This window comes from Seriola lalandi, unplaced genomic scaffold (assembly GCF_002814215.2).
Source record: "Seriola lalandi dorsalis isolate HSWRI2012SDOR001 ecotype SW California unplaced genomic scaffold, Sedor1 jcf7180002054343, whole genome shotgun sequence".
Taxonomy (NCBI): domain Eukaryota; kingdom Metazoa; phylum Chordata; class Actinopteri; order Carangiformes; family Carangidae; genus Seriola; species Seriola lalandi.
The window spans coordinates 1,066,899-1,080,412 of NW_019524896.1; the positions used below are offsets into that span (position 1 = coordinate 1,066,899).

General features: G+C 41.0%; 1 protein-coding gene across 5 annotated transcripts in view; it reads left to right on the plus strand.

Moving 5' to 3' along the window:
* Positions 1-11,255, plus strand: part of LOC111656073 (cell adhesion molecule 1-like) — a 338,529-nt gene extending 327,274 nt beyond the window's left edge. For all 5 annotated transcript variants that reach the window (XM_023407644.2, XM_023407646.2, XM_087174367.1 and 2 more), the window contains 2 exons: positions 6,757-6,885; positions 11,068-11,255. In XM_023407644.2, the coding sequence (XP_023263412.1) occupies positions 6,757-6,885; positions 11,068-11,186 (248 nt within the window). In that variant the 3' untranslated portion in view covers positions 11,187-11,255. The remainder of the gene's footprint in view (positions 1-6,756; positions 6,886-11,067) is intronic.
* The last annotated feature ends 2,259 nt before the right edge of the window (positions 11,256-13,514 follow it).

Here is a 13,514-nt window from a genome sequence, read left to right on the forward strand (position 1 = left end):
TGTTTGATAATCACGCATGAGAGAAGAAAGGGCAGTCTGGTGGATGGAGAGAAGCTCCACTGGGCTTCTTTTTATTTTTTTCTTTCTTTTTATTTTTTTCAAACACTGTCCCCATTAACAGGACTGATGTGCATCTCTGCAACAAGCCGCAAACTCATTTGGCCTTGGGAGCCGTAGAGAGTCCTCTGTGTGTTAGGATAAGTCACTCCTGAGACCACTAAAAGCCATTATTAGAAGGTGTTTATCGAGCTAGCTGTGGCCTACATACAGCTTAATATCCTGAGAACAGTAACAGCCCTATAATTATATTACATTTTGGACGAAGACCGGCCTTGATTAGATAAATGATGAATACCTCCATCAGAAAAAAAACAAAAAACAAGGTGCATGGTTTCCTGGGAGATAACACTCGGTTGGCTTATTTTTTTGGAAGGAGTTGGAACATTTGCTTTCTTCTCTTGACTGTATTGTTATATTGTTTGCCACCAAAAAGGGAATTCATTACACGGACAAAGGTTTATATTACATGAGGGATACCACAAATAAAAAAAAAAAAGAAAGTACGCACCTGTATCAGGTGTAGATTAGACAATATTCAATCTCATTTCCAAGATTACCCGAGCGCCATTCACAGCTGGGTGTGAGCTTTCTATTTTAAAAGCAGCAAATGTTGCACCAGGAAGTGAGTTGAAATTAAATACGAGTGATGTGTTAATTACACGTGTCATTTCACTGCAAAAAAAAGATAAATGTTAGAGAATGAGAAAAGATTTAAATTCATGATAAACTGAAGTTTCGTTGCCTTTCACTCTATTATCTAATTTAATTACAGCACAATGTTAGAGCCCGAGTCGAAGCTGTGTTTCTTGGCAACCGCGGTACACGATGAAGACACTTCCCCCTGCCAAGTTTAAAATGACATGACCTCCTGTCCATATGCTTTCGCCCGTTGTTTGGAAGTGTTCAATGGCGCCTTGTTGGCGATTTTAGCTCCCGGTGGCGGCAGAGACCCCGTCATGGTTGGCTAGTTGCTTGGTTGGTTAACTCCAGCTAACTCCGGCATTTCATTGGCAACACAGCCCTGGCAATGACAAGGGTTCACATGATCTGACCAATCACAATTAAGGAAGGTTACCACAAAGGCACTGTTTAAATATGAGCGTACTACACACAGCAGAGCGCCTGGTCATCGTGTTTGTACCGTGTGGACTCTGTAGGATGTTTGTGATGTTTGCTATTTGGCGCTACACAAATAAAACTGAACTGAATTGCATCGAATTCCAAGTAAAACATTCAGTACAGAACCTGTCACGAAGATCGATGATGCACATAGCCGCACATTCAGTGAGAGCATTAGTGAGGGAACCGGGATGCGCTGACGTGGGGAGTGGAAAACATTGACCCAGCGGATGTGAATAATAGGAAAGAGCCATATTCAGATGTGTCAACGTGCATCAACCTGCGATGACACATCTCAACATAAAAAACAAAGGAAGCAGCCGTTTTAAATCAAGTCACACTCCGCCAGCTTGTTGTCCTTTCGACGTCTCTGTCATACACAGCGGAGCCATAAATTGTTTTTCCAGTGCTGCCTCAGTCTTTATGTTCTTTGTTTTAAGCGTCCCATGTTCTCAAGTGATCATCACTGTGGAGTTCCCTCAGATCCGTCGCCTCAGTGTTGGTAATATTGTCTGTTGAAGAGGTTTCTTCAGAGTGTCCTTGTCTGAGATATAGTGCTTAAACCAATTTCTTCCTCAAGTTATGTGAAAATAAGGCAGGATATGTTGAATATGGAAAAAACACTTGCAAACCAGCTCACGTCTCGCCACAACATGGAGTTCACGTGTCTTTATGTGTTTGTATGAGGTTACCATTGATTCAAAAATATTAAAATGCAGTCTGCGTTAAATCATACTTCTCCTGATTTAAAGAAACTAACGACTCATCATTTTCACAACTCCGGCGCAGTAAATCTCCTTACGTTGTTCACATAAGTAAGTGAGAGAATCATCGAACTTTAAACCCCAAAAACTGCTGCACATATTATATTTTGTCTGTTTGTATTCCCTTAAATGTTTAATGGAAGAGTCAAGGTTGCTCAGTAGTGATGTTGTCCGTGGCAACCTGGAGTCAACATCTATTCTCATGACACATCACACATTACCTTCCTCTTATGTAAATCAAAAATTTATCTCCTGCCATGATCGTAATGGAGCCCAGCATTAATTTTACACATAAAGCAACATAAAATGACCTTGATGTTATCAGGGCTCTCGGCCTGGGGTGGATTATGATGGAGATGCTGTTGGTTGCATTATGGGTAATGTAGGATCTATTGATTTCTCTGAGCTTCACCCGCACCAGGGACTCAAAGTCAGGATCTCTCAGCCTCTACCGCATCAATTTTGGTTTGGATCCCGAGCATTTTCGGCCTCTTCGAGTTACTTCAACAGATATCAAAAGTAATGAGGCCTTTAAATCAGAGACGGCACATTTTCAGAAGCGGGGATTAAACTGGTAAGAGTCAGAGATGTCACTGCTGAAGTCAAAATTTTATGACATTGTTTTTAATCATCTCATTTTTAACTTTGGTTGACCCCGTCGCCGCTTCTCTTTCTCACTTCCTGGCTCTGCTGTCTCTATGAAGTTACACACTTTTTGACGTTTTTTCGAGAAAAAAAAAGACACGATAAATCTCCGGCCGAGTTACTCTGTATGTAAGCAGCGTAGTGCGCTACCTGAGAGGCAAAAGATATAACTGACATTTTTTAAATAGGTTCAATGAATAGGTTCATTGGAACTTTAATTACATTCACTCTTTAACCGAGAGTGTTGTGGGCAATGGAAGTGGATCTTGACAAGCCAATGTGCTCTTATGACACCCCACCCACACAGCGCTGCTGTATTCCTGATTGCCCCTCTATCTGCAGGCAGCACGGGCATACCAGTGGAATCACTAATGCTTAATTAGCAGATTAGAAGATCCAATTAGTAGATCTCCTCTGTCTCAAATCAAGCCTCTGTCAACATGTCTTATGAAAATGAGATACTCCACATTCCCACTTAAGGTAGGCGTTTCTCCTCCCTCGCCAAAATGACCACACTCTTGATTGACTGTGTCCTGCTTTGTTTAGCCCGGTGGACACTTTGTTTTGAAGCCCATTCCTGATTAATCGTTTACATTTCAGGCACATTTCAAAGAGAGACAGAGCTGTGTGTTGGTGTTGAGGTAAGTCCAGACAACACAGGCGTATTATGAAAAACAGATTTTTCATTTTTAGGGAAACAACAGACACAAATATAACGCCAACACTAATCTAAAGTTGTTCTGCTTAACATGCGGCGTGACGGTGACACATAAAGCAACATTATCATCCCGTTGGTGCCATGTTTGTGAACACAGGAAGAGTTTAAATCCAATATTTACTCTCTTTTTTCTGCTCTGCTTTGGTCTCCACCAACAACTAGAGGGAAACGTATCTTATCTTACAGTTCATAGCTCCTCACCAGCTAGTTGTTAACTTTGTCCACCTGCTCACAGTCAGTTGAAAACAGCTGCTCCACGGCAGCCGGAGACGGGGTTGATGAGAGTGAACGCTCAATGACCCCGAAACCAAAACAGTGAGCAAAAATAAGCTGGAAAGCTCAAGAGTTGTGCAAAGGTTCGACACCAGGAGCAACAACATAATTTCATACATGGCTCGAGCCATGTTGGATATTACTTGTGAATTTAGGCTTCAGGCGTGTGTGGGAAGCAGTTCCTGTGTTTTTCCTCTTGTAATTAAGAGCTGCAGTCAGAGGAAACAGTTTGTCGTGGAGCTCGTCGGTACTTTTTCATCCACAACAGGAATGACTTTTGAGGACAGGCAATAACTAAAATTGCCTTGATTGTGCGCTCCTTTGATTGCTAAAACAATGACCCATGCAGTTTGAAGTTTGACTCCCCCATGTGAGATAATAAGACAAATGTACTGAATTTCACGAGGTGACAGTAATTGCTCATAAGTGATACACACTGATACGACATGCAAATTGCTTTCTATGGTATCATTGGCACTGAGTGCTTGCAGAGACTGACAGCACATCCAGACACTTCTCCGGGCTCACAAACAGGGCTCATTAAATATGGAACCCAGAAAAACCCTTTTTCTTTTTTCTCTGGTTTGGTTAAGACAGAATTTATTTTTTTGCTTTGTCAATCCAACAAGAACTCCTCTAATGTTGCTACAACAGCAGCAGCTCACCTAAAAAGTTAGAGATTCCGGCTTTGTGATCACTTAGATTTAAAAATCAAATACATCTTTAAGAAGATTTTGTTGCAATCAAACTGGGAGGAGAAGAGGGGGATGTCTGGAGAGCGTGGTTGGCAATGCATGATCAGTAATGACAAAACACACCAGAACACCTAAACCCATGAAGCATCGCGCTACAGAATCCTCCTGCGACAACGAGGAAATATGAATTCTTTTTGTTTTGTTTATAGGTAGAGAACATTAGGTGCTGTTAGGATTTCATGAGCTATTTACATAAGAGCAAAGAGATTCTCTCTTTTCTTCTTGTTTTCTTTGTTCTCTGTCAAGTTTGGGAAACAGAAGAAGTGTTTGTTTCTCGAACGTGTCACACTGCACTTCTTCCCGACACGTGGATTATTTATACATTATTTCTTAATTGGGAACAAATTAAGTGCTGCACAAATGAAATGATAAAACATACACATTAACGAACTGTCAGCTCTAGTAAAAAGCAAACAGTCAGCTTGGATTCATTAACACCCACAGCTGAGATCTCAGCTTTTAACTTACTGAGTGTACAGTGTTGTTATTATTAATAGGGATGGTGGTCGCAGCGATGGAAATAAGATTCAGATTGTATCATCCTTTAAAGTACTTTCATGTCACCTGACGGTCATTATTAGCCACCAGGTAGAGATTTCCTTTTTTATCTCTCTCCACCCTGCTGTCAAATATCTCCTTGAAAACTGTGGCACTTTGGTATTTCAAAAAAAAAAAAACTTCTTCTAACTTTATTTAAAATTCTAGTGGAGATCCCAAAGTTTCCAGAAATATCACTTATGTCAGGCTGAATTTTGGTGATATGGGTATAAAATGGCGCGCAGTGTAGAATATTTCTTTCTTTTTTTTTTTTGATGGAATGGTGCAATCATAAAATGAAATAAAAAACCCAACTCTTCGGTTTGAATCTCTCTCTGAGTGTAAGCATCATATAACTTCAATGAAGAGCTGGAACAAGCTGTCAGACAGGGGGATTTCTAATCTTAAAGCAACCAGGGGGGGAAAAAATGGTTTCCATGTAGTTTGCTGTGGATACTTCACGGTCCTCAAAATAAAAGAGGAAGTTTCTGGTGACCCCTGAACGTTGACGAGGCCAGACTGGTTATATATAGCCAGATTAAGGCTCTGCAACGCTGGTTGACTCTGTCGTCTTTACACAGGTGAATCCACGAGGAAGAGCTCATGATGTGTGACAACATGAGATATAATGAAAATTAGTGCGGAGACTTACACCTGGAAAGTCTAATATAGACAACCAAGAAGGATTCTCTGCAACCGTTCAACCCGCCCCCCCACCTTCCTGACCACACCGTGCACACACACACACACACACACACACACACACACTTTCCCACTTCCCCCAAAGCCAAAGTCCACATTAACATCGTAATAGGAAAGAGTGTTAAAGCACAGCTTTAGCAGCCTGACAAGAGCGAATTGGATGTCAGAAGGATTCCTGCTCAGTTTAATTGAATCTGCCCAGCACTAAAAAAGAAAATCTGAAGTCAAAATAACCTATTAGATCTATCAGGTAATGTTTTGTTGAGTTTGACAGGTAGCACTGCGCCGCCCCCGCCGCCTCCTTCACTCCTTTTTACCTGCGGGTTGGGTGATGCAGAAATGCGGAGGCGGGCGGTAGGTGATGTTATCCACGGTGTTTCTCTCTCTGTTTCCTGTTATTCGTTAATAAATTGTGGCTCGCTCTCTCCGTTTCCTGGAGCTCACTCAGCAAATCCCTTGAGTGTGGAACTGGGCTGGAGGAGCACGTGGATGGGGGTTTTAGCCAGTTACTACAGGTAATGGATGGTAGGGGCTGAAGGTCTGTTCCACATGAACTGATTGCTAAGAATGGGTTCTTGTACAGTGTCCTGACTTCACTTTTTCTTTTTTCTTTCTGGCATTCTGCAAAATAAGTCTTTAGAAAAAAGCATTAGCCTGGAAGTGAAGGTTAAGTGTTTGGAATAATGGTATCCAAATAAGCTAAAAGCACAAAAATGCATCCGTAATGTATAGCCTGCATTATATTGATATACAAGTGCCTTGCAGATGCAGAATCAACTTCAGGTCACACCTCAATGCAACATTTATGTGAATCATCTTCTCTCCTATTCACTTTCCTACAGCAGAGTGGAGGTGTTGGTTAAAATGTCTGCTCCTCTTTTATAACAGGAAGGGCCCTTCACGTCCATAAACGGATATTAACTTTGATCAATAGCTTTCAGTTCTTAAATGCTACTTTAATGTCATCTCAATTTTCTACTTTTAATTATAAAGCATTTTGAATTGCCTTGCGTTTGAATGGTGCTGTAGAAATAAACTCACCTTGCCTCGCAGCTCCAAGGTTCCTCCACTGAAATGAAGTGTGGTTTCCATCTCTATCACATTTAACCGGTCCCACGGCCCCGCAGGGATCCGGCGGCTGTTTGTCCGTCCACACTGAGTTGGTTTTTGCTTTTGCTTTCAGATTCTCGAGCTGGAGAAGGAGCGCCCAGAACAGTGGACCATGCAGTGATCGGAGGAGTGGTGGCCGTGGTCGTCTTCGCCATGCTCTGTCTACTCATCGTCCTGGGGCGCTACTTTGCAAGACACAAAGGTAATGGCATCTGAAAATGAATAAAAATAATAACACATTTCATTTTTACTGACTAAAACTGCATGGGGCAACTTCTCCCTACTATTTCCCAATATGACAGATGCCATATGAGAAAAATCTCAGAAAGCAGCAGAAAGTGTGTTACTACATCATGAATTAAATATGAAAAAAATACCCTGGATAGCAAAAGATAACACATTTTTACAAAAGGGATAGTACAGTCTGCAGCTAAGATGAATGCACTGTCTGATTCTGGGTCAGTTTTTGATGAATTATCAACTACGTTGCCAACGAAGCTTTATAAATAAATAAAACAGCTGCGAATCTTACCTCTGACTGGCTTCTGCTACGTAGTAACGGTGGCAGAGACTCATGGGTGTTGTAGTATTTACAGACATGCGCTGTGGTAAACTGACATGATTTAAAAACTTAACCTAATGGCCATAACATAAAACTAGAATCATGAAATTATCCAGAGGACTCCTGAATATTGAGTTTACAAAGCCTGTGGTTCCTCCCAACTTGTAACTCTATAAGTTAAAAACAGCGTAAGAAAACACAGTGACTTGAGGATTAACATCAGGAACGTAGACAAACAATATGACTTTATACATGCAGGTATAAAAACAGATTTAAAACAAGTAAGAATTACAGAGCGAACTGTAAATCTTTAAATGATAATTATATATAATTGTTATACCTGTTAATTTTCTCAGCAGCTTATTGTTTCCTCTAAAACAAACTGAACCAGCAGGTGATGAGGTGTATGAGGTGTAAACGCTTTACTTTGTTTCCGTGGAAACCTCTCTTTACATCCTCGGATGGATGCTATTCAAATAATGGAAAACTGGCTATTAAGGCTACGGGTTACTGATGGTGAGTAAAATTACATTTTTCATGCTGCCATGCTGAGTAGTAGAACACATCTCATATGCTGCCCTCATAACAGAAATAATTATAATCTATAATGAATTTTACACTATGATATTTCTTATGCAGGAGGAAATGGAATTGGATACATTAACCACTTTAGGAAGGAAATACTGTAAATGAGGCGGCGTAGAAGTCTAGACGAGACAGGTTCTTATTTTATGGTTGATGCTGCAGCTCAGCGTTTCCTCACATTTCTCTTCAGAAGCTGGATGTTGCTGAAGAATTTCAGCGGGGAGCTGAAATGTTTCCGACCAGAGGAAACACTGTGTTAAAGTGCAGTAGGGTTCGTGATACTGACAGTAGTTTATAGGAGCGGTGCACAGCGGACCCACACAGTCCAGTTTATTTGGAATCAGCCTCACCTCCTCAGTCCGTTGGCTCGGTTCGCTCGGTTTGTATCACTGCCGTCTGTCAACAGCTGCTTGGACCTGCCGATAAAGTTTAGCCGTTCTGCCGTCAAAACTAATGGTCTAGATCTTTTGTCTGTTTTGTCTTTGGCAATGTAGAGGCAGGCTTACCCCTGCCCAGTGGCCTAAACATGATCCACCCCACAGTCCGCTCTGTGGTTAAAAACACACAGGATTTATTAAGGCCTGGTGATTCACAGTTTAGCAGGATAACAAACAAAGCTCCACAGAGCATGGTGAAGCCGCAAATCCAGATCTCTACAAGTGGGAACTCAACAGTCCAGATAAAGAAATTTATCTTATGAATCCTTACAAAGACAATAATATCTAGAGTGCTAAAATATATCTATTATTAAACCCAAAAGGCGAGGTCAAAACTTTCTGTATAGATGGACTGAGTCGTTATTTTGGTTCTGCCTAGTGTCAGCCCTTTATCTGTTTGCTTCTCACCGACTCTCTGTGCTCACGTATACAGTATTTTAATACAGCTGACTTCCCAATAAACAGGGTCTCATTCACATGTTTCTGTTGTCAGACATTGGAACAAGTATGAAATAGTGAGTGAGAAGCTCATTCGCACAGTGCAGTCAGCATAGGGAGGTGTGTCTGCCGAGGGAAAGCTAAAGTTTGTTCAAAAAGTCTCTAGATTTGTCAGTAGGAGCTGTTTTGAAAATAAAGTTGGGAAAAAAAAAAGGTCTGAAAAGGCACAAAGTTGGAAACACTGCTTGTTTGCTCCAAATCATTTTTTGAAAGAGCAACAACCAATGGTGTAACTTTATCACTCAGTCACTCAGTCAGTCAGTCAGTCAGTCAGTCAGTCAGTCAGTCAGTCACTCACTCAGTCAGTCAGTCAGTCACTCAGTCACTCAGTCAGTCAGTCACTCACTCAGTCACTCAGTCAGTCAGTGACATTCGTGTTCATCAGGCCAAAAATGGATTTTGTAAATTCAAAGAAACATAAATGGTCATTATCAAATATTAAACCGAAACATTTAAACAAAGTTAAGCAAAGCTGTTATTTTATTTTTTATTTTTCTGTACTCAGGTCTCACTTGTAAATGCGATCTTAATCTCAGTGTCATTTCCTGATTAAATAAAGTATAAAAAAAGATCAAAAATCAAAAGGTGCATACAGGCTCATACAGAGAGCTGAACCTACAAGGTTAGTAACACAAACATCCTGTGTCCTGTTCACTGGCTCTTACATGATTCATTAAAGACAGCCAGGCGGATTCTAAAGGATGATTATAGTTTATTACGACTGGGACCTTATTTTTGTATTTCTGCCCATCATCTCATCAGCAGTAATAATACTTTTCTCGTTGACTTAATGCTGAGATCGGGAAATGTGGCGACTGTGCTAAAAGGAAATCTGAGGGGGAACGAGGACAGTGAGGCAGGTTTTAAACAGACCCGTGGGTCAGTCAAACTTCATTGAAAGAGAAAGAAAGGTGAACGGTAAAATTACTACCCTCTCTGTGTCTGTTGTAAACATCCATTGCAGTTTACAGACTGACTTTATGTTTCAACCTTGACCCACCAAACTTGGCGTAGTCGTCCACGCACACAGTTTGCCTGTGTAATGAGGGATTGCTAAAGACTGGTGCACTCTGCTTCAAATACAATGATTTAGAAAAAGGCCTGCTACGCTTTTGATCGTCTGACGGCCACATCCCGCGTCACTGTAGCCGTGACGATCTCAGCAGATACTTTGGTTAATACAAAATGATTGAATCTGATATAAATGATGGGCAAAGCTATGTGCAAATAAAAAACAAGCTGTAATGAACCAGAATTATTTTCACAATGCCATTTTTTTCTGTTCACATTATGTTTTCAATATCAGCAAAAAGAACAAATTAAATGGAGGCCACTTTGACTGTTGTTTACAAGTTAGGGTGCAATGAGTGCGAGGCATTGCGGCTACAACAATGCAGAGAAATGTTGAGACTGTGATCTGGCGGGGTCACTCAGAAAAAATATAAACAACTTTTAACCGCCTCCGTAGGAAACTTTCCATAACAGTTACTCGACAAAACACTTACCTGGAACATCCCACAGCCTTGAGAATGAGCTCAGGAGTGTGGCTTTATTAACTGGCGACGGGGGCGGATTACTGCATAATTGTGATATGAGTGTTCAAACTGAGGCTGCGTTGCCAAAAGTCAGATACATTAAGTAGCAGATATAGGAGAGCGGCGGCCCAACTGGCTGTAAAAATGTCAGATTCAGTATTTCATTTTTTTTTTTTTTTCCCCCTAAATAAGGAGAACAAGACAAGAGAAGCTTTTTCTGACAGGCAGTCTTAACATGTCACCATCCCCGTGTTACAGCACCGCTGAAAACCTGGTTTCTATCGACTCAGGCAGCATTTGTGCTTTTTTTATTTAGTTTTTTTTCCTACATGTGGAATTGCCCTTCCCCATTCGTTCTGGAATATTGCCTTCGTTATCAAACCCTACCGTGATAGGATATGAATAAATCTTCTAAATTAGGTTTGAAGTGGTTTGCTTTTTTATTTATTTTATTTTTTTCATTTTTTTTTTTTTTCTCAGCTGAACTTGACAAGGTTAATTTGAAGGTGTGAGCCGAGCTCTTCCCCGCACTCGAGATTATTTCAAAAACCCTGATTTTCATGTGCCAATCTTGAATGAACGAGAAGGGAAATGATGTGTAATATTACGGCTCGCCGGTGTTCGGTGTGTGTAAATGACCACATGGTGAAGGATTTGCATAATTAGGTGCTGTTGGATGTAGGGGTCCACATTTTAATCTTTTGTATCATCTAAGCAGCAGGCTATTATCCAGTCCGTGACACTGTCCTTCATCCCTCCCTCCTCAGGTACCTACTTCACACACGAAGCCAAAGGAGCAGACGATGCGGCGGACGCAGATACAGCCATCATCAACGCAGAGGGTGGCCACACCAACTCGGACGAAAAGAAAGAGTACTACATCTAATCAAAACAGGACCCCTCACTCTGGTGTCCTCTTTGGGACACCGCGCTGGTTTTGGGGGCCGGGCAAAGGGGGTAGAGAGGGGAGGGAGGGGGGGAGTTGTTGGAGTTGGTTCAGGATCACTTTCACTGAGAGTAGAGGGGTGAAGAAGTGGAAGAGGAGTGGGTTTTTAAAAGAAAGGCCTGGTTTTAAGCCGTTGTTTAGTCTAGTCTGCAGATGTAGATGGAATGTTTTGTGTGTAAAAAAAAAACAAAAAAAATCTAAATCAAAAAAGGAGAAAAAATGGGAGGGTTCGGTTTTTCGGTAAACTCAAGAAGGGGGATGGGTTGGGGGTGGGAGGGTGTGCCAGAAATCACTGTAGAGAGCTTCACCATTCGACACCTCCCTAACTGCTGGTACGAATTTTATTTAGTTCAACCATTTGCAGAAAATTCTGTGCCTTGTTCTGAATTTATTTCGTTCTACCCATACTTTGGATTTGTGTTGATCCTCATTTGCATAACCTCGTTGCTCCCCTTCTCCCGTTTCATCTCTCCCACTTGTAATTATCAATGTGCTGTTGGCTTTTGTATGAGGGTAAAATTACACAGCCACTTTATTCATTTCCCTAAATGTATCTGCACACACGCATCCTCTCAAACATAACAAAAACTCTTTCCAGTATACTGTGATTTTGTCTCAAGCCATTACTTCCCTCTCTGTTTTCTTCCCCCTGAAGTTTTGACAGCTCCAAAAATGCATGGAATGCTTTACATATCATTGTACAAAGGACATAAATGAGAAACAGGTTGGATATACTGTATATGCCCTGCTCCAATCAAATTCAAAACATAATCAGAAGGAAGGCAGTAAAGGATAATTTTATTGGGCCAAGTCAGCTTTTAAATTCATTTGAAGCAGCCTCATTTTGTTCTTCAGAGCAGATGCACTGCTGCATCTTAAACAATTACTTTTCTTAGCAAAGAGAAGTAGTACATTATTTTTCCTCACTGCGCTGCCATTTCATTATGGTAATTTCTTCCTCTGTTCAGTATTATTTTTCGTTTTATTTGGCTGAATGGTAGCCCTGTTTTCCCCATCGGCTTTTATTGAGTTGTAATGATGAGATTCAATTGATTTCCATCTGTTCCCGCTCTAGAATATATTTTCTTCCAAATGGGAAAGTCAGAAAATGTAAATTGTTTTTTGTTTTTTTTTTTGATTTGGCAGACTCTCAGTTAAGATGCCTCAGTAATAAAAGGCTGTTGAAAAAATATTTGGTATTAATATTAGCCAACCAGCAGCCAAAAGATGCTGGAGTACTGTACATAACGTAACTGAAAAGAGAAACAGCCTTAACCAAACTCCAAACTCAATCAAATTTGTGTTGCGTTAAGGAAGCTGCACAAAGACATGAAGAAGGTCGTGGCAATCCAGGTCCTCCCATCAGCGGGTTCATGTTGTTTCATAGACACACAGTCCAGTGTAAATCAAGCCAATGGAATCACAACCGTATTGTACACTAATCCTTACTACGAAATATTTTTTACAACTTACTAGAATTACAATGGAGTACCTTTGTGGATTTTACCGTATCGCGGTCATTGTGAGTTTTTGTCAAATTGTAAAACAAGCAAATCTTTGGGAAAGTAAATGTCTTCAAACTGTAACGCTCTGAGAGACAGGTCAGTCTTTCCGCCCTCATCACACCTTCTAAATATATAGCCTATGTTTTGTTGGTTTTTTTTGCTTTGGTGCAGCAGCTTGAGTGCTTAAACATTTGATATTTTTTGCATGTGTGTGCGTGCTAAAAAAAAAGAAAAAAGAAAAAGAAAAATCATTCCTTCCCATTCCTTCTGCTTCTCTATCGTTGCTTTATGTGTCACCTGCCAAAACTGAACGAGGATCTGTTTTGCTGTGCCAGCTGGGGAGCACTGAGGAATGCCAAAAGTAATTAATTGTTTGTAACAGAAGTTAATCCACAAGTTGCGCTCCGTGGTGTTAATCCGTGGTTTGCATTAACGCCCTGGCCCCTTAACGTGGCAATGATGGTCTATTGATGGCATTATTTGTCATTATTATGTGTTCACACAGCAAGCATCTCCCTTAATGAGTCCTTCCTCTACGCTGCAGTTGTGGGTGAGTGAGTGAGGTGAAGGTCTAGGGCGTGTGAATAGTTCACGGCTTCACGACATCGCATCATTCAGAACATTTTATCAACACTTATCACCAGCCCCGACGGCGGCTGCAACTGTTCCTCAAGTTTTATTTGTCAAGGCACCTATTCCTGTGGTTTTTCAAATTAAAGTTGCACTGAAGTTGAAAAGCAAGAATCAACCGGACAAACCAAAT